This window comes from Saccopteryx bilineata, chromosome 2 (genome assembly GCF_036850765.1).
Source record: "Saccopteryx bilineata isolate mSacBil1 chromosome 2, mSacBil1_pri_phased_curated, whole genome shotgun sequence".
NCBI classification, from domain to species: domain Eukaryota; kingdom Metazoa; phylum Chordata; class Mammalia; order Chiroptera; family Emballonuridae; genus Saccopteryx; species Saccopteryx bilineata.
The window spans coordinates 347816210-347836073 of NC_089491.1; the positions used below are offsets into that span (position 1 = coordinate 347816210).

The 19864-nt window shown below is 41.9% G+C and overlaps 1 protein-coding gene across 10 annotated transcripts in view; it reads left to right on the forward strand.

Moving 5' to 3' along the window:
* STRADA (STE20 related adaptor alpha) overlaps positions 1-19864 on the forward strand; it is a 34957-nt gene that overhangs the window by 10511 nt on the left and 4582 nt on the right. For 2 of the 10 annotated variants that reach the window (XM_066262633.1, XM_066262634.1), the window contains exons 2-9: positions 1033-1112; positions 4315-4372; positions 6943-6971; positions 13438-13540; positions 14644-14765; positions 16621-16729; positions 16842-16965; positions 19569-19740. In XM_066262633.1, coding sequence (XP_066118730.1) covers positions 1077-1112; positions 4315-4372; positions 6943-6971; positions 13438-13540; positions 14644-14765; positions 16621-16729; positions 16842-16965; positions 19569-19740 — 753 coding nt within the window. In that variant the 5' untranslated portion in view covers positions 1033-1076. Of the gene's footprint in view, positions 1-1032; positions 1113-4314; positions 4373-6942; positions 6972-13437; positions 13541-14643; positions 14766-16620; positions 16730-16841; positions 16966-19568; positions 19741-19864 lie in introns of those variants that run through there. The other 8 variants (XM_066262635.1, XM_066262636.1, XM_066262637.1 and 5 more) reach the window with 6 other exon arrangements.

Below are 19864 nucleotides of genomic sequence, written 5' to 3' on the forward strand. Positions count from 1 at the left end.
GATGACTTCTCTTTCCAAAATCTGCCTACAGCATTGCAAGGCATCCATAATAGCTCTGTAGACCTTATTGAATCTGTCATTGCTTGCATCCTCACCCTGAAATTTTGCCATCCCCTCCTCTACCATAGAAAAACCTTCTGCCAAACCCTTGGTAGTAAATTTCTTGGGTTCTGGGGTTTCTATCTCTTCCTCTTCAATCAACTGTTTCTCCAGCTGAATGAGGTCCTCAGCAGATAGCTCCTCTCCATGTGATGCCAGTAGCTCTGACTTTTGTTTAGGAGCCATGATAAGGGCCAAAAACTTGCCAAAGCAACACAAATGGGACACTTGTGCTTTTTTTTTTTTTTTAATTCTTTTTAATTTTTATTTATTCATTTTTAGAGAGGAGAGACAGAGAGGGAGAGAGAGACAGAGAGAGAGAGAAGGGGGGAGGAGCTGGAAGCATCAACTCCCATATGTGCCTTGACCAGGCAAGCCCAGGGTTTCGAACTGGCGACCTCAGCATTTCCAGGTCAACGCTTTATCCACTGCGCCACCACAGGTCAGGCGACACTTGTGCTTTTAACAGTCCAAAATGGCATAGGTAAGCATACTGGGGGCTGCCAATCCCTCATTCATACGTCACGTTACCGCATATTTTCTGCCACATGCAACCAAACTAGTTCGCCCACGTAGTCCGTAAATATGACGCTAACAATGTAAGCCAAAACACTCATGTCTCAATTTAAGTTTTTATGGGAGTGAGTGTCGTAAACTTGAAACGTCATATGTTGAGACTGTCGTCACCTGAGACTCCCTTGTAATCAACTTCTCTTTTCCTTTAAAGACTGCAGTATTTCAGGATGTACTTGGCCAAAAGTACATCCAGATCTATTGTCACTGAGTTTCCTTAAACAAATCTTTGGAACCTAGCAATTTATTGGTCTAGTACAGTGCTTTGAATGGTAGATTTGTAGTAAGTTTTTGTTAATCAAAAGGTATTTCTATAAAAGGAGATTTGACTAACTCAGCCTGTTTCTATTTTCCTTTTAGGTTTAAATTTTTGAACTTGAAATAGGTCTACACCTTAGGAACTCATGTCTTTTCTTGTAAGTAAACCAGAGCGAATTAGGGTGAGTGTTTCTATTCTTCTGGCTTTACTATTTTTATTTTCTGAAAAGCAAAGTGTTTTGGCAGTATTTTAGGTGGTTTGTTATGTCATGCTCAGAATCATGCAGAAGTGAAGGATATGGCAAGTAAAGCAGATATTGCAGCCTCTACTCCTGAGAAAAGAGTTTGCAGGCGAGCAGAATACACCCACCAGCTTGTCTGATGGAGAAGAAACAAGGTGGTTATTTTGTGAATATCAGCCATTCAACATTAAATCAGTTCAATGTGTACATATGTAACCACTAATGATCTGCCCATTTCCAGTGGGGTATTTTCAGTGATTTTGTGTGTTTTAAAAATATGTATTGCTTGACCTGTGGTGGTGCAGTGGATAAAGTGTTGATCTGGAATGCTGAGGTCACTGGTTCAAAACCCTGGGCTTGCCCAGTTAAGGCACATACAGGAAGCAACTACTCTGAATTGATGCTTCCTGCTACTCTTTCCTCCCACCCCAAATCAAAAAATAAGTAAATAAAAATAAAAGTCACTATCAGATAGTAATCATTGGAACACTTTTTTGATAAATATAAATCATGGTTTTCATTGAAAACTTGAACATGAAAAATTTTATCATGCCTGAAAACTTCACCAGCTAAAATTACCTCAAGAATACTGAATTTAGCTTATTTATAAGTTTCCATGATTTCATAAAAGAGTATCATATTTTATTTTTTATCAACTATTTAATTTCCCAAAGCAGTAGTAATTATTTTAAAAATCTTATAACAAGTATAAATATAACAAGTATATAAGACATTATGAATATACCACATTCTTTAAATATTAAAATGACAGTTAAAATTTTTTTAAAAATTGATTTAGAGAGACAAGAGGGAGAGAGAGAGAAACATGGATTTGTTGTTCAACTTATTTATGCATTCATTGGTTGATTCTTGTATGTACCCCGACTAGGGATTAAACCTCGGGACGATGCTTCAACCAACTGAACTAACTGGCTAGGGCCCAACACAATTTATTTTTATTAAATATCTTATGGTACAGTGCATGGGGTTTTTTGTTTGTTTGTTTGTTTTTTTACAGAGAGAGAATCAGACAGGGACAGACAGACAGAAATGGAGAGATGAGAAGCATCAATCATTAGTTTTTCGTTGTGCACTGCGACACCTTAGTTGTTCATTGATTGTTCTCTCATATGTGCCTTGACCGTGGGCCTTCAGCAGACTGAGTAACCCCTTGCTCGAGCCAGCAACCTTGGGTCCAAGCTGGTGAGCTTTTTGCCCACTCTCAAGCTGGTGACCTAGGGGTCTTGAACCTGGGTCCTCTGCATCCCAGTCCGACTCTCTATCCACTGCACCACCGCCTGGTCAGGCAGCATGTGATTTTTTTACATCAAATTTTTGTTTGTTTTTTAGCAAAGAAGAGGGAGGGACAAACAGACAGGAAGGTAGAGAGATGAGAAGTATTGCAGCACCTTAGCTGTTCATTGATTGCTTCTCATACATGCCTTGACTGGGGGGCTTCAGCTGAGCCAATGACCTAGGCTCAAGCCAGGGAACTAGGGCTTCAAGACAGCAACCATGGGTCATGTCCATGATCCTACACTCAAGCCAGTGACCTCAGGGTTTTGAACCTGAGTCCTGAGCATCCCAGGTTGATACTCTATCCACTGTGCCACTGCTTGGTCAGGCTATATCAAAGTTTTTTAAAACTAACAGTGGTTTTTCTTTTTTTAATTTGGAAAATATTGATGTAGAGAAGGAGAGAGAATGTCATAGTTTAAATTCATTATTCATATTATGCAACTTATTTCTGAATGTTACTTAATCTTTTTTCTTATGTTTATACATATAAAGACAATTTATATTATAAAGAATAAACTTCACTGTCAATTAAGAGGAAAAATAGATTCTTTACTTAACCTGAACTCTGCCCAGTGGAAAGAACGCTCCCAAGCCAAACTCTAACACCAGTCCTTAAGTGAAATATAACCTTCATTCCATTGCTTTTAAATATGAGCTTCTTTTCTTTTTCAACGTAGTCGGATTCAGGTGAAACCAGAGCACTGATCGGTATGATGGAAACCCAATACTCGTTTGAAATAGGCCAGTAAAGTGAACCAAAATTGGTCATGCTAGTTTGGTCCTTGTAAAGGTAGCATTTGGTAGCATTTGTAAGCAGAGATGTCTTTAGAAATCCTAGTGGATGGAAGAATGTGCAGTGTGCAATTTCCTGTTACAAACTAATAGAGGCTTGTGAAAAACTGTTTCATCCTATTTTCTATCTTGTAAATTCCAGTAATATTTTTGATTGGCATTTATGGTCATAAGCATCTGTAATAGGCAGCCATGGAATGAGTAAGACAGATGCAAAAGGTTATTTTTTGTTGTTGTTTTGTATTTTTCTGAAGTTAGAAGCAGGGAGGCAAACTCAGGAATGTGCCCAACCGGGATGTACCCAGCATGCCCACCAGGGGGCGATGCTCTACCCATCTGGGGCGTTGCTCTGTTTTGGCTGGAGCTATCCTAGAGCCTGAGGCCTGAGGCGGAGGCCACGGAGCCATCCTCAGCCCCCTGGGCCAACTTTGCTCCACGGAGCCTTGGTTGTGGGAGAGGAAGAGAGAGATAGAGAGGAAGGAGAGGGTGAAGGGTGGGGAAGCAGATGGGCGCTTCTCCTGTTTGCCCTGACTGGGAATTGAACCCAGGACTTTCACGTGCCTGGCTGATGCTCTACCACTGTGCCAACCGGCCAGGGCCTGTTGTTTTTTTTAAAGATTTTATTTATTGATTTTAGAATGAGGAGAGAGAGAGAAAGGGGAGAAAGGAACAGGAAGCATCAACTCTTAGTAGTTGCTTCCTGTATGTGCCTTGACTGGGCAAGCCCAGGGATTCGAACTGTCGTTTTATACATAGGAACTAGAAAAACATTCATTCTTCATTATCAAGGCCAGTACTATGCGTTTCTCATCTGTCAGATTTAAGAATTATTCATCAGATTAGGCAAAGAGGAATAGAGAAAGGAATTAATCTATTGTTTTCTGCTGATTTAAATCCAAGATTCTTTTCAAAACTTTTCCATAGGACTGTTTATCTTAAATGTACTGCATGATTCTGTTTTTGTAGTTGTGTTTTGTCTGTCTGTTGGCTGATAGCTAATTTTTTGTGGCTTGGAAGAAACACTAATTCTCTTTGGGGTTTTCCTCTTTAGCGGTGGGTCTCGGAAAAGTTCATTGTTGAGGGCTTAAGAGATTTGGAACTATTTGGAGGTAAGTACCGTATGGCATTTAGCCGTCACTTCAGGATAAATCTCACTACTATTTTGTTGACTAAATCAATACATAGAAATGAGCAATTTTAAGGGAAAGTATAAACTATAGTTGTTATATTTATTTGGCTCCTTTTGAGGCCATGGTTTCCCCAAGATTTAAGGACTAATCCGGCAGTTGTCGTTAGCCTGTCTTGATTGTTAGAAAGCCAGTATGTACTTACAGGCACATGTATTTCTTCTAGGTATTTGTCAAGTTAAAGTATATATTCATAAAGGCAAAACACTAAGTGTTTAAAAGTTGCTAGCCTTGAAAATTTTAAAAATAAAATGATATAACAAATATAGCAATGATGTAGAACTGGTTTTACTGGTCAGTCTAGTTGAATCACCTTTTCATGGTAGAAATTATGAGACTTAAGAGAAATAAAGAAAAAAAATCTGTCAGGACAAAAATATTAACTTCCTATTAGGAAATCCAAATGTTGATTTCAGAAGTAGTTTAGGTTTGCAACTTGGAAATTTAATAGGTCCAGGCATTTTCCTGTGGCTATTTGTTTTTTAATGGTTGATTTTAGGAAAAAGAGAGGAAGAGAGAGAGACAGAGAGGATATGGAAAAGGAAGCATTCATCTGTTGTTCCACTTAATTGTGCGTTCATTGGTTGCTTCCCATATGGGCCCTGATTGGGGATCAAACCTGCAACCTTGGTGTTTTGGGATGATGCTCTAACTGAGCTAATCGCCCAGGGCCTCCTTTGGCTGTTTTTAAATTGAACCTTTTTGAGAACTACGATCTTAATTTACAGTAAATAAAATTCATTTCTATAAAAGATAATAGTAGCCGAGCCCCATTCTTTGTGTCCAAATACCAAGATACTCTCTTTGGTACTCGTAGCTAAAGAAACAGGTTTATCAAACTGGATGCATTGGGTGACTGATGCAGAATACCCCTTATAGGCTTAATTAATTGAAAACTCAAACTTGTTAGTTACTAGGTGATACCTATTAATTTATTTTTCCTAACACCGCTCAGCAAACTTCTGGAGTAATATTATGCATGAATTTTGTCAAAGATTTGTGTTGTAGACAAATAAGAGTTTAGAAAAATAATGAGTTATTTTTTGTTTTTGTTATAAAGAATAAAAATTAGCTGTACAGCCCTGGCTGGATAGCTCGGTTGATTAGAGCACTGTCCTTATATGTAAAGGTTGCTGGTTCCGTCCCAGTCAAGGCACATACAGAAACAGGTCAATGTTTCTGTCTGTCTCTCTTTTATTCTCTCTCTTAAATCGATAAATAAAAAATATTTTTTAAAATTTAGCTATAAAGGAAATGCTAATGGAACAAAAATTCTACATTCTGGTCCTATTCTCAATTAAGTAAAAGTTAAGAGTGATGGAAATTGAATTGAGAATTCAATTTATAATCAGTTAGTTAAAAATATTCCAGTGTATGTGAATTGAATGAATGAATTTTGGTTTCAGTGTCTTGGGTGTAGGATCTCTGGCTCTATTTGGGCAATTCCCTAGTCTCTCATCTGAGGAGGATGAAGAGCTTGTTCTGTGTATTGTTTGCAGCTTGATGAAGTATACGTTACTAAGTCTTATACAACTTGGAATATGCCCTCTACTCTGGAAAATTGGGTTTGATTTCCTTTCATCTCTTCACCTGGCTCTTACCTGAGGCAGACTGTCTTAACTGCTCCTGCCATTTGTGTACCAGAAAACTGATGTCCAAGGCAAAAAAGAAAAAATTCTTTTTTGCTAAATTGAGATGAATTGATGCTGCAGCCTGTCCCCTTTAGCTCCACAGTTGGGTGCTATAATTTCTAATTTAAGATATTTGGAAATGTATTCCAATGCTTTATAGTTAAACTCTTGCTTTGATGATTTTTATCACTTTTACAGAATGGAGAAAATCAAATGCACAGATACAGAATTTTTTTTACTTAAGAGCAGAAAGTTGTTTTAGTTATTCTTGGCTTTATTCATTTTCACCAAGAGTAGCAGAGGGTCCCAAAATCTTTGTTTTATTTGCATTCAGAATAGAATGTCTGACTAGAGAATCAAGTTGGGTAGAGGTCCCACATGTTGCTGTATTAAAACTTTTTTGCCTTTTTAAGACAAACAAACAAACAAACCTGTTTTCTAGTCCCTGAACTCCCTGGGAAATAGTCAGCTATCACTATAACTTTATAATGAATTGTTTATTCACAGTATAAGACTCTGAAACTGGATTATAGAAAGTAACATTTGTACTGATGAAAAGTCAATATATGAGCAGAATTAGAGCAGTTGCATTATATTTAGTAAAGCCTACCCATGGAATAGCAGCTTGGCCAAGTTGTGAAGAGCTGTAGATTATTCATGTTTAAAATCCCATGTTATCTGCAGCATTTTTACTGTGTGTGTGTGTCTTTGTTTATACATAGCACTGCAGGCACTTCTTGCTGTAATGACTCCTAGGTGATTTTCTATTAATAAATGTAGTACTAAGTGTAATAATTGTTGTTCTGCATGTGGGTTTATGTTCTACTAAAAAAATGCCAACAACCCATTTCTCTACTCCAGAGCAGCCTCCGGGTGACACTCGGAGAAAAGTAAGTGACTTTTTAGACTGTAGCACTGTGGCTGTTGCATGTACATGACTTCTTGTGGAAGTTTGTGTGTTTTGTTGGCTTATAATTTTATGTTTCTGCTTCTCTGTCACTGAGCTTTATTTGAAGTGTAATTCTTTCACTTGTGGAGATTCAGGTTTCACCCTGGAAAGATTTTGATGTGTACTTTGAAAACTGAAAAAAAAATTTCAGGCACTTTTTGTCTCTCTTCTAGGAATTAATGTCTCCTCTCCTTCCTAACCTTCCCAGTCACCCTCTATCCCCTCCAAAAAAGGGGAAAGTTTCAACAGTATATAATGTGGTTTAGCAGCTAGTGGTACTAAATTTTCCAGTTAGTCTATTAATAATAGATTTTAGTCTACAGAGCCGATAAGGATCTCTGTCTAGATTATAAGGCAGGACCTCCAATCTCTTACCTTAAAAACAAAACCCAAAATCAAACACTACAAAACAGAAAGTGTTTTTTTATTGGCAAAAACTACAAGACTCTTGCCCAGCTTCCTACTCTTTTGGCTTATTCTACCTAAGGAAATAACACCAGATGAACACAGTGTACCAAGCTATTTTTGATCATGTGAATCAGAGAGAGGGTAAGAAGACCTCCTACTCTTTCCCGATGACAGACATTTGCACCTTTGCAAGCAGCCCCGCAGGTGAGTGAGGGCTGATGATGTTGACTGGAATTTCTGAGTAAAGCTTTGGCTGTGCTACATAGTCTGCTAGTCAGGGGCAAGCACCTCTCTCTCAGATCCAAATGTTTCCCCGTCAGGAGACCAAAAATGTTTGCTGTAGGATCAGTTAGGTATTTTTCTGGAATATAATGCCAATGATACAGAATTTTTATATTTTCACTGTTGCTGGTGTTACACCAAAAAGTTATCCTGAGTGAAACCTGTGGTGCTGGTGGCTGGGGGGGAATGTGTTTATTTGATAGCATTTCATCAACATTGTCTTCGTTGTATTTTGTTTTGAACTGTTTAAGCAAAGTTATTTTATGGTCATTTCTGGATATCAATAGCTTATGTATTTTTTCAAATGCTTCAAATTTTCCAAAAAACACTTTTTCATCATGGGGGAAACTAAGAAAAGGCTTTTATAGAGTTAGTTTCTTTCTCTAGGCAATTTGAGATCATGTATTACACTAATAAATTTATACTATTCTGTGTTTAAAGAGCATGGACTTAATGAATGAATGAATGATTGAAAATAAAGAGAATGGACTAAGTACTTCATCCTTTTCATGTGAATTTTGACCTTTTCTAAACCTAAAACAACATAATGAACTAATCTGCCTTTCTTGTGGCAATATCAGAGCCCTTCCTTTCAAAATACTGCCTTTGTTTTCCTAAGTAACAGTTCCTCTCTGAGTTGAGACCTGTAGGACCTCCACAAGTTAGATAGCCTCCAATTTAGAACTGTTGCCAGTGGGTTGGGGAACAGAGTGGTAGAGGAACCACTAGATTAGTGTATGTCATGCAGTTCCAGGTTGCCCAAGAACTCATATTCCCAATTACTTAAGGAATTTTATTTTTCTGAAACTAACATTTAAAAAAAAATTTTTTTTTTATTTATTCATTTTAGAAAGGAGAGGGGGGGGGAGAGAGAGAGGAGAGAGAGAATGGGGGGGAGGAGCAGGAAGCATCAACTCCCATATGTGCCTTGACCAGGCAAGCCCAGGGTTTCGAACCGGCGACCACAGCATTTCCAGGTCGACGCTTTATCCACTGCGCCACCACAGGTCAGGCCTGAAACTAACATTTTTTAGTAGTTTTCTGTAGTCAACAAAGATAGTAGAGATACTTATCAAGTTATTAACTAATCTGTCAGTAGTTTAATAATAACTCATTCCCTACCTAGACTTAACAAGCGTGTGTCTTTAGAGCAGAGCCTAGTGGACAGTATGTTTTAAATGCACTCCTAGCAAGGAATAGGGTTTATAGGTAACAAAAATGTATCCATAGTTTTTCCAAAGGGAGCTATTTAAAATGTATATAATAAATATTTTCATCTTAATTCACACTGTTTTTCATAGTATTTTTCAAATTAGAGAAACATTAAGGAGTTTGCCGGGAGATCAGAGGAAAGAAGACCTTCAAAGTAGTTCTGGATTTGTTCTTATTGGGATCATATTGTTACTTGCTAAAAAAAATGTAGTACAGTAAATCCTCAGTGAAACAATGCATAACCATAGGCTAATTGATATAAACAAGAGTTCTTACAGCATTTTATCAATGTTATAATGAAACAAAAGGACATTGAATGAAACAATGTTATTTGAGTACTTGCTGTACTTTCTCACATACAGGTACAGATTATGATCTATAACATGCCCCTAGTGAATGTATTACATGAGTGCTAGCATTCCCAGGATAGGTCCTTATATTGAACCCTGTCTTCAATGGAACTGGCTGGTACTTTTACCCTACTCTTCTTTTCAGCCTGTGGGAGTGACGAGGTCATGGGCAGAAAACCTCCTCATTCAAACTTTGCTTAAATTATTTTTTAAAGTATGTGCCAGCATTGTTGTAGGCACCAGGGAATACTACATCAGTGAGCAAGACAGACAAGGCCCATGCCCTCATGGAGCCTGCATCCGAGTCGAGGAGACAGGTGACAGATAAATAAACTCCAGTGATACCTACTGTAGAGAAAGTAAAGCAAGATAATAATAAAGTAAGTAGGAGCATACTTTACTTTTGTTGGGCTGAGTCTTCAATGAATAAATGACATTTTGGTTGAGACCTGAATGATAAGGAGGAAGCAGCCATGAGAAAAAGGCTGGGGCGAGGAAGGAGTAGGGCATCAGTGTTCCCAACAAAGATAGCTAGTGCAAGTTTTCTAAGACTGGAGCAACAAGTGTAACAGTCAGGGGAGAGTAGTATGGGGTGAAACCTGAGGCAGGGAGGGCCCAAGCTCATGGATACTCACAGGCCAGAGGAGGGAGCTGGGTCTGGAAGCAATCCCCTGGCTTTGCGTTAACTGGTGATGCTGATTTCATTGAGAAGTAGACTGATACTTGAGAACATAGGATCTGCAGAGCAAGAACAGGTGCAGGGAGTTAGAGGTACAAGGTAAGAAGATGGGACTCCTCAAGACTAACTTACCATGTAAATTCTAAACAAAAGGGAGTAGCCATTTCAGAGCTCTTGGTTTAAGATTTTTGCTCAAATCATTACTCCATTTTTGTCCGTTGGTTGTTTTGCATCTCTCTTTCTCACTTGTGTGAGGCACCTGGCATATAGTAACCAGTATTTCAGATTGAAGACAAGATAGTTTTAAGAAGCTACAGTGGCTACTTAATGATCCTAGAATTTGCTTTCAGAACATTTGAAAACACAGACAAGTATAAAAACCAAAATCAAACCAACCTTAACTGTGATCAAGCTCTTCTTAGGATTCTCTGTTTTCTCTGTTCCATCTTATTTGTGGAGCAGGAGAGTGACACAGTAGATAGCGGCCCTGGCCGGTTGGCTCAGTGGTAGAGTGTCGGCCTGGTGTGTGGAAGTCCTGGGTTCGATTCCCAACCAGGGCACACAGGAGAAGTGCCCACCTGCTTCTCCACCCTTCCCTCTCTCCTTCCTCTCTGTCTCTCTCTTCCCCTCCCGCAGCCAAGGCTCCATTGGAGCAAAGCTGGCCGGGGCGCTAAGGATGGCTCCATGGCCTCCACCTCAGGCGCTAGAATGGCTCCGATTGCGGCAGAGCAACGCCCCAGAGGGGCCGAGCATCGCCCCCTGGTGGGCATGCCGAGTGGGTCCCGGTCGGGTGCATGTGGGAGTCCATCTGTCTGCCTCCCCCCAACCCCCACCCCGCTTCTCACTTCGGAAAAATACAAAAAAAAAAAAAAAAGAGTAGATAGCAAAAGAGGGAAGAGAATTCACATTTATAGAAAAACAGATGGTACTAGGCTCTTTACATATTTTATCTCATTTAATTGTCACTGAAGTATGAATTATTCCACTGAGATAGCAGGATCCCATGAAATTAGAGTGATTGCCTAGGGTCACAAAACATGTTATGACTTGAGTTCAAGTTCTGCCTCTGGCTGGCAGAACTGACAAGTTCTCCCTAAGTCTTACTTAGCATTATACCATATGTTTTACTTAAAGTAGCCTTTCCCCAAATTTAACAGATAATAGGCACAAAAGGGTTCTCTGGACAAGTATCTTTGTGAGATGCTAGGTTTAAATTGTTGAACAAGTTTCCTTACTGCAGAAATTCTCAAAATCTTTAGTATGCAGGTACACCTTGAGATTCTCCATAACAACGAGTATGCTGCATTTTCTAACTTAATTGGACAGGTAAACTTTTTTACATGCAAACCTGTCAGAGTCAATGTTCTGCAGAGCCCACTTTGGGGAAATCCTACGTTAAAACAACTCAGAAAAATGGACAAGAGACAGAAAGAAGCATTTTCACCTTGGAGAAATTCCAGATGGGCAATGTAATGCCAGTGGCCGAGGCCAGGCAGGTTGACATTGGATTCTGACAGATGGTAGAGGAACTGCAGAGCGGAAAAGGGTTGGGCCATACCCATTTATTAAATTCTCACAACAGTGGGCAAGCAAACAGACAGGGAAGCTGCTTCTCACAGTGGCAGGCAAGCAAGCAATCTGCTCCAAGGGAAAGCATCCGTAGCCTTACGTAGACTATACATGTGGCTCTGCCCCGTGCTCACGCACTAATTATGCAAAGTGCTAGTGAGCAAGCCTAACACAGTTGTTTTCTCTACAGCCAATAAATATATGAAAAGATGCTCAAATTCATTAGAAGTCAAGGAAATCAAACCCACAAAGAGACTGGCAAAAATTAAGTCTGAATATAGCAAGTGCTGGGGAAAAGATGGATCAGGGAGAGCATGCGCATATTGCTGGTGGGATTGTATATTGTCTGACCATTTTGGAAAACAATTTGGCATTATTTTATAATGGTGATTCTTCACATAATCTGTGACCTAGTGATTCTACTCCTAGATATAAGCTTTAGAGGAACTCTTGCATATATGTGTCAGGAGACACATTCAAACGTGTTTCTAGTAGCACAGTTCAGAGTAGCAGAACTGAAAAACAACCCACAAAGCCCATGAACATTGGAATGGATAAATTGAGATATGTCCCCAAGATGAATATTATAAAGCACAAGTATATAACATGGCTAAATACAATATGGATGAATCTTAGGAATATAAAAATTAAGTTAGAAATATAATCTGCTGACCAAGCTCAATTTGGCTTGATTAGGTTCCTCTTATTGTCAGAGTAAGTCGTGTAGGAGGCAGAACCCCACTTGGTTTCATTCTTTTTTGGCGGCATCAACTGTTTTGAAACCAGAGGCACTTGAAATGTCAGGGATTCCCAGTGAGGTGGTACAGTTAATGCTGAGCCTAGAGCCTTTCATGCATTCACAAAGACCTTTTCCTGAGTAGAGGTCAGATTTATGGATGCAGCATATGAAATGTGAGCTGGCCTAAAGTTCTCCATTTCAGTTTCACACACATCCAAAGAAAGAGGATCCAAATGAAAGAAAAACACACAGTCCCTAAAGTCACACAAATACATTTTGGTCTGGAAGAAGGAAACTGGGCCTATTAAGCTAAAGGAAGAGTGGTGGGTCTGCCATGTACTTTGCTGGGTACTTTCCTTCAGGACCTCATAGGCCAGTGGTGTGATGCCCACATCCTACATGGCTGGGATTCAGCTTCATTTACAGCATGAATAGGCAGGAATGAGGAGCAGGTCACTTTTGCTGTCTGGGATGATTGCTGAGACAGTTCTGTTTCTCATGCTCGGAGCCCAGTGTGTTGGCTGTTTTCTTGTTTCCCTTGGAAATGCCAAGGATTGATTGGTCTGGGGTCTTGGTTTGCTAAAGACGGGGGCTCTTATGGCCACATTTTCCCTATAGCAAGGTTCAGCGTTTGTTCTGAGATGTATAATATTATTAGGACCTTAAAAATAGGACCTAATGCAGCAGGAAGTTTAACGAGAAATTCTCACTTCTCCATCCCCCTTCTCTTTTGTAAATGTGTCTTTCTCTAGACAGCCTTTTCCAGGTAAGAATTTTATAGTTTTCACTATGCTGTATACCTGTAACTAATATAATATTGAATGGCAACTGTAATTGAAAAAACTTTTTTTAAAAAATTAAAGAGAAGTTACTAGTTCTTAGCAAATGACCTAGTTGTTGGAAGGACAAGCAAATTAACAGTTGAGTGGAACTGGCCCTTGTCCCCCACCCCCATTTGTAGATAGTGCTAACACTTACTGTGATATTAGTGCTGATTACCTACGTCAAACCCCTGATGGTTTACTTTATATTTCTCATCAGAGTGCTGGCACAAGTCAGAACTTCTGTTTGTTTAAATGCTAGTCTCCTCCTGGGTCTGAATTATCACCTCTTCACTCCCATCCCAACCCCGATTTTCTCTTATTAACCTATTTTTCTTTTTCTTTAGACCAATGAGGCGAGCTCAGAGTCAATAGCATCCTTCTCTAAGCAGGAGATCATGAGTAGCTTTCTGCCGGAGGCAGGGTGTTATGAGCTACTCACCGTTATAGGTAATGTCCAGGGACCCTCATGACTCCCATGCTCCCGGGGACGCTGCAGCTTTCCAGCAGCCCCATGAATGTGGGCCAGAGGCTGTGAGCTATTCAGCAGGATTCATGGTGACAGAACCGGCTTTTATGGGTCTTCTTGGTTTTGTTTTTCCAAGTATGGGAAAAGAGATCATGTTACCAGGAAAGGAGTTCTTACAATCTTTTTCTTTTTGGCTGAGCATTTCTAGTGTCCTGGGCCATAGTCAGTTAGAATGGTTGGCTGAGAAGAAACTAACAGGAGAAAAATCAAGAACCTGTCAGCCATGAGATTAAAGTAGTGAAAATTTTAACTTGGCCTGACCAGGCAGTGGAGCAGTGGATAGAGTGTTGGACTGGGACTCAGAAGACCCAGGTTCGAAACCCCGAGGTCACCGGCTTGAGCACGGGCTCATCTGATTTGAACAAGGCTCACCAGCTTGAGCCCAAGGTCGCTGGCTCGAGCAGGGGGTCACTTGGTCTGCTGTAGCCCCCCGGTCAAGTCACATATGAAAGCAATCAATGAACAACCAAGGTGCCGCAATGAAGAATTGATGCTTCTTATCTCTCTCCTTTCCTATCTGTCCCTATCTGTCCCTCTCTCTGTCTCTTTCTCTGTCTCTGTCACACACACCCCAAAAAATTTAACTTGAAACTTAAAAATAATTATTTAAAATTGATTTTAGTGAGAGAGGAAAGGAGAGAGAGAGAGAGAGAGAGAGAGACAGGAACATCAGTCTGTTCCTGTATGTGCCCTGCCTGGGGATTGAACTAGCAACCTCTGTGCTTCAGCATGATGCTCTAACCAACAGAGCTACCCAACTAGGGAAACTTGAATTTTTTTTTTAAGAGAGAGAGAGAGAGAGAAATATTAACTTATTGTTCCACTTGTTTATGCATTCATTGGTTGATTCTTGTATGTGCCCTGACCGGGGATTAAACCCACTACCTTGACTTATCAGGACGATGCTCTAACCAACTGAGCTACCTAGCCAGGGTGAGTTTTCTTTTTAAATGAAGTCTCTTGAAGGAAGAAGAACACCTTTGTTGCTATTGTCCTTGTTTATGGCATTCCTCCTTTCTTTTAGGCAAAGGATTTGAGGACCTGATGACAGTGAATCTAGCAAAGTATAAACCGACGGGAGACTACGTGACAGTACGAAGGATTAACCTAGAAGCTTGTTCCAATGAGATGGTGACATTCTTGCAGGTAATAAAATGTGAATGTGACACTTAGAGAGCAAGTTCTTAGTTCCAGTAGTAATTACAAGGTGTCTCTTACCTCTGTTTTCTGAAAGTAGCTGGCAGGAAATGAAGCTGGACCAAGCCAGCAAGTTATGGAAGCACTCAATGAAGAATCTTGGACATTTGACACTAAGGATTCCATAAGGCTGCTTAGCCCAATTTATTTATTTATTTTTTTTGTCTACTTTTTTTTTTTTTTTTTCATTTTTCTGAAGCTGGAAACGGGGAGGCAGTCAGACAGACTCCTGCATGCACCCGACCAGGATCCACCTGGCATGCCCACCAGGGGGCGATGCTTTGCCCATCTGGGGCGTCGCTCTGTTGCGTCCAGAGCCATTCTAGCGCCTGAGGCAGAGGCCACAGAGCCATCCCCAGCGCCCGGGGCCATCTTTGCTCCAATGGAGCCTCGCTGCGGGAGGGGAAGAGAGAGAGAGAGGAAGGAGAGGGGGAGGGGTGGAGAAGCAAATGGGCGCCTCTCCTGTATGCCCTGGCCGGGAATCGAACCCGGGACTCCTGCACGCCAGGCCGACGCTCTACCGCTGAGCCAACCAGCCAGGGCCCTTAGCCCAATTTATATTCCCCTATTCTCCAAAGAGTACTTTGTGCCTCGTTTATTTGTCATTCAGAGAGGTTGACTTGCCCACAGTCACACACACTAGTAAGTGGCAGAGGCAGGATTCAAACCCAGGCAGTGCTGGTCCAGATGTGGGGCAATTTGCCCTGCCTCAGGCGACCATCTTCCAGCTTTTAGCTCCCTATTTGCCTGAGGTTCCTTTCCATTGGAGAAGCAAGTACCTTCTCGTTAAACTGGGAGAGACCACAGGTCTAATAACTGACTGGGGACTGAATTCCCCTTGGCTGAGTTAGGCTTGCACTGGGAACTCCTTAGATTTCAGGCCTGGGCTGGCGTATTTCCAGTACAGTTAGTTGCACCCCTTTCCCTTCTTCACTTACGATGTTTTTCTGAAATGCTCACCTGACAGTGCTCTACTACCAGTTCACAGATTTAGAGTAGTTTGCAGATCTGAGGATGGGACAGAAAGCTGGTCCTGACTGTTATTTGGAGAAGAACATATCTGACTTTGTCCTAGAGCATGTTGGACTTTCAAATCCTTATTCTGTAGAGCAGTGGACAGGTGGAAGGTACGGCTGGACTGGCCTTAGCTCGCATCCCAGAGGCCAAGAACCTAGTGTTTTTATAGTTCTCTTGTCCAGTTTTTCCCCCCACATCTTTTGTCCAAATTTATTTTAAAATTTTGTAGGTGTTACACTTTCTATAGCTCATCCTAAGAAATGGATCTCTCAATCCAAGGTTGTTAGAGAAATAGCTTTTAATGTTTAGTAGTTCTCATTGTTTTTTAATGGTTTCTTCTCTTGTTTCTATTGACTACGACATTTTCCTTTATACTAAGAAAACATTTTTTCTTTTATTTTTAATCTTCAAGAGGAGTTCTGTGCCTTGGCTCTTGAAGTTGAGCTAAGCTTCGAACTTCGTAAGTCCTCAGTCAACAGTTTGTTTTCATCGTGTCTGTGGTGGTAAACTGTGTTGTTAGCAGTTTCCCTGTTGGTGAGGAATTGTTTCCGGAGGCTCTCTACAACTGGCTGGCAGAACCAACATAGGCAGAAGCTGGCAAAACCGAGCTGCCTTCCCTGCAGAGATAGCAGAGCCTAGTTCTCTCATCCTAGAGGACACCTGCTTAGGCTGCTCCCAGGACTCTGAGAAGAGCACCCAGAAAGTACTAGGGCATGCTGCCACCTTCCTGTTGCCTGTCTTTCCTCAGTGCCCTTTGATTCTGACTTCAGCTTACTGTTGGTTTCAGGGGGAGCTGCATGTCTCTAAACTCTTCAACCATCCCAATATCCTGCCATATCGGGCCACCTTTATTGCAGACAATGAGCTGTGGGTTGTCACATCATTCATGGCATACGGTGAGTGAGAAAGGGCTCCTGGCAGAGAGGGTTCTAAGAACTCTGTTGTCAGCTGGTGTATGTGCCGTTTGGTTCTTTGTTACCCCTCCGTTTCTACAATTCTTTTCTTTAGGTTCTGCAAAGGATCTCATCTGTACGCACTTCATGGATGGCATGAATGAACTGGCTATTGCTTACATCCTGCAGGGGGTGCTCAAGGCCCTTGACTACATCCACCACATGGGATATGTACACAGGTGCATTCTTATGCGTATTCACCCATTAGGAGAGTGGAGATCTCTTGTAAAGAGCCCTCAAGTAAACACTGGAAGGTTGACTGAAGTTAGTGAAGCCAGAGTTTAAGGCTGGGGATTCTGCCCTTGCCTCTGAGTTGTTGGACAGAGCATTCCGTCTGTCGGTGCTGGGGCACTGACTTTCTCTTTACTGAGCAGCTTGGTTCTGGGTACTGTGTGAGAGGAACATCTGAGGTGGTCTGCTGCACCCCATCCTTCTTCCTTGGAGTACCCAAATTGGTATGTGTACGCCAGAGTCAGCCCTATGCTGAAGGGCTGAGGAGAAGACAGGATGCTTAGTAGATGGTGTCAGGAAAGTGGCTCACAGTAGAGAAGAGAATAAAACTGGAACTTACCTAACTTGCATACAAAGAAACTCTTCAGATGGATTAAAGGCCTAAATGTCATATAAAAATACAAACTTATAAGGAAATTGTTGGCCCTGGCCGGTTGGCTCAGCGGTAGAGCGTCGGCCTGGCGTGCAGGAGTCCTGGGTTTGATTCCCGGCCAGGGCACAGAGGAGAAGTGCCCATCTGCTTCTCCACCCCTCCCCCTCTCCTTCCTCTCTGTCTCTCTCTTCCCCTCCTGCAGCCGAGGCTCCATTGGAGCAAAGATGGCCCAGGCGCTGGGGATGGCTCTGTGGCCTCTGCCTCAGGCGCTAGAATGGCTCTGGATGCACAGAGTGACCCCCCAGAGGGGCAGAACATCGCCCCCTGGTGGAGCATGCCAAGTGGATCCCAGTTGGGTGCATGCGGGAGTTTGTCTGACTGCCTCCCCGTTTCCAGCTTCGGAAAAATGGAAAAAAAAAAAAAAAGGAAATTGTTTTGTGACCTGAGGGATAAGGAGAACTTCCAACTATTTTAGAAGCGTAAAACATAGGGCAGAAAAATTGATGCATTTGATTATATCAAGATTAAAGATTTCTCCCCAATAAAGGACACTTTGAACAAAGTGGATGACAGTATGGAAGATGTTAGCTTTATCTAAAACACACAGGACAGCCTGCCAGGCTGTGGCGCAGTGGATAGAGCGTCAGACTGGGATGCAGAGGACCCAGGTTTGAAACCTCGAGGTCCCTGGCTTGAGCGCAGGGTCGCTAGCTGGAGTGTGGGATCATAGACATGACTCCACGGTCACTGGCTTGAGCCCAAAGGTCACTCACTTGAAGCCCAAGGTTGCTGACTTGAGCAAGGGGTCACTCACTCTGCTGTAGCACCCCCCCCCCCCCCACCCAGTCAGGGCACATATGAGAAAGCAATCAATGAACAAGCAATCAACAAACAACTAAGATGCTGCAAGGAAGAATTGAAGCTTATCATCTCTCCCTTCCTGCCTGTCTGTCCCTATCTGTCCCTCTCTCTGTCTCTGTCTCCATCTCCATCAAAAAACAAAACAACAAACAAAAATAACTTTAAAACACACAGATTAGTAACAAGGCAATCTTGTGAATCACCTAGAAAAGAAAAACAAAGCAATAGGTAAATGAGTTAAGGATATAAGATTTATAAAAAAAAAGAAGACCCAGGCCACTGGCCTGGTGGCTTAGTGTGGATGAGCATCATCCCAGTGTACTGAGTTTGCGGGCTCAATTCCTGGTCAGGGCACATGTGAGAAGTAATCAGTGAGTGCATGACTAAATGGTCCAACTAAGTGGAATGGCAAGTTGATGCTTCTCTTTCTCCCTTCCTCTCTCTCTCAGTCCAAAAGACTAACAGCCATATGAACAGACACTCAAGTCTAGCAATAAGCAGAAAAGCAAATTAAAACAGGAGGATATCAGCTTATACACCAGAGACTGGCATAATTTAGAAGCTGGGTGAAGCCCAGTGTGGTGAGAAGGTGGGGTCTCCTATCCGTATAGTGGAAGATGGCCCAACACAGCAGTCAGCATCACTCATAACTGGGACCATCAGGGCTGCTTCTGGGTTTGCACTCCAAGAAACCCTCACACAGGCCCGTCTGGGACATGTATACAATGTCATTGTTCACATTCATTGTGGGAGACAGTGTGAGTGTCCCTTCATGGAAGAATGGATGAGTAAACGTGTTAGATCCCACCCCAGTATACAGATGGCAGTTAGAAGCAAAGATGAGATGTATACAGATGGTAACATGAATGGATCTCAAAAACATAGCACTGAGAGGGAAAGGAAAAACAGGGTACATAATATAAGTTTTAACATCTGGTGATCTGTACATGGGGTCATGCTTTTTAGGGGGGCAGGGGGGGACGGATGGGAAGCATCAATTCATAGTAGTTGCTTCTCGTATATGCCTTGACCAGGCAAGCCTGGGGTTTCTAAACCAGCGACCTCAGCATTCCAGGCTGATGCTTTATTCACTACACCACCACAGGTCAGGCAAGAGTCATGCTATTTTTGTGTATGTTTGAAAATGTTCACAAAAATATGTATTTGTGTGTATAATATCTACATATACATGTATAATACACACACTGCTGGGGCAAGAGCTGTCTGGATCTAATGTGGAAAGACCAAATGTTTATGGTGTTGAGGGGTTCCTGCTCCCCTGTGACACCCTCCTTCTGCCATTCCCCCCCCCCCCAGGAGTGTCAAAGCCAGCCACATTCTGATCTCCATGGATGGGAAGGTCTACCTGTCTGGTTTACGCAGCAACCTCAGCATGATCAGTCACGGACAGCGGCAGCGTGTGGTCCACGATTTTCCCAAGTACAGTATCAAGGTTCTGCCTTGGCTCAGCCCAGAGGTCCTCCAGCAGGTCTGTACTGGGACCCAAGGAGCCCCAGCCCCACCACCTTGTGATTTCCCAAGGAAGCCCGCAGGAATTTCCTGGGATGGGGTGCTCTCTGCTTCTGAGTGCAGTAAGGGTTCCTGGAAGGAGG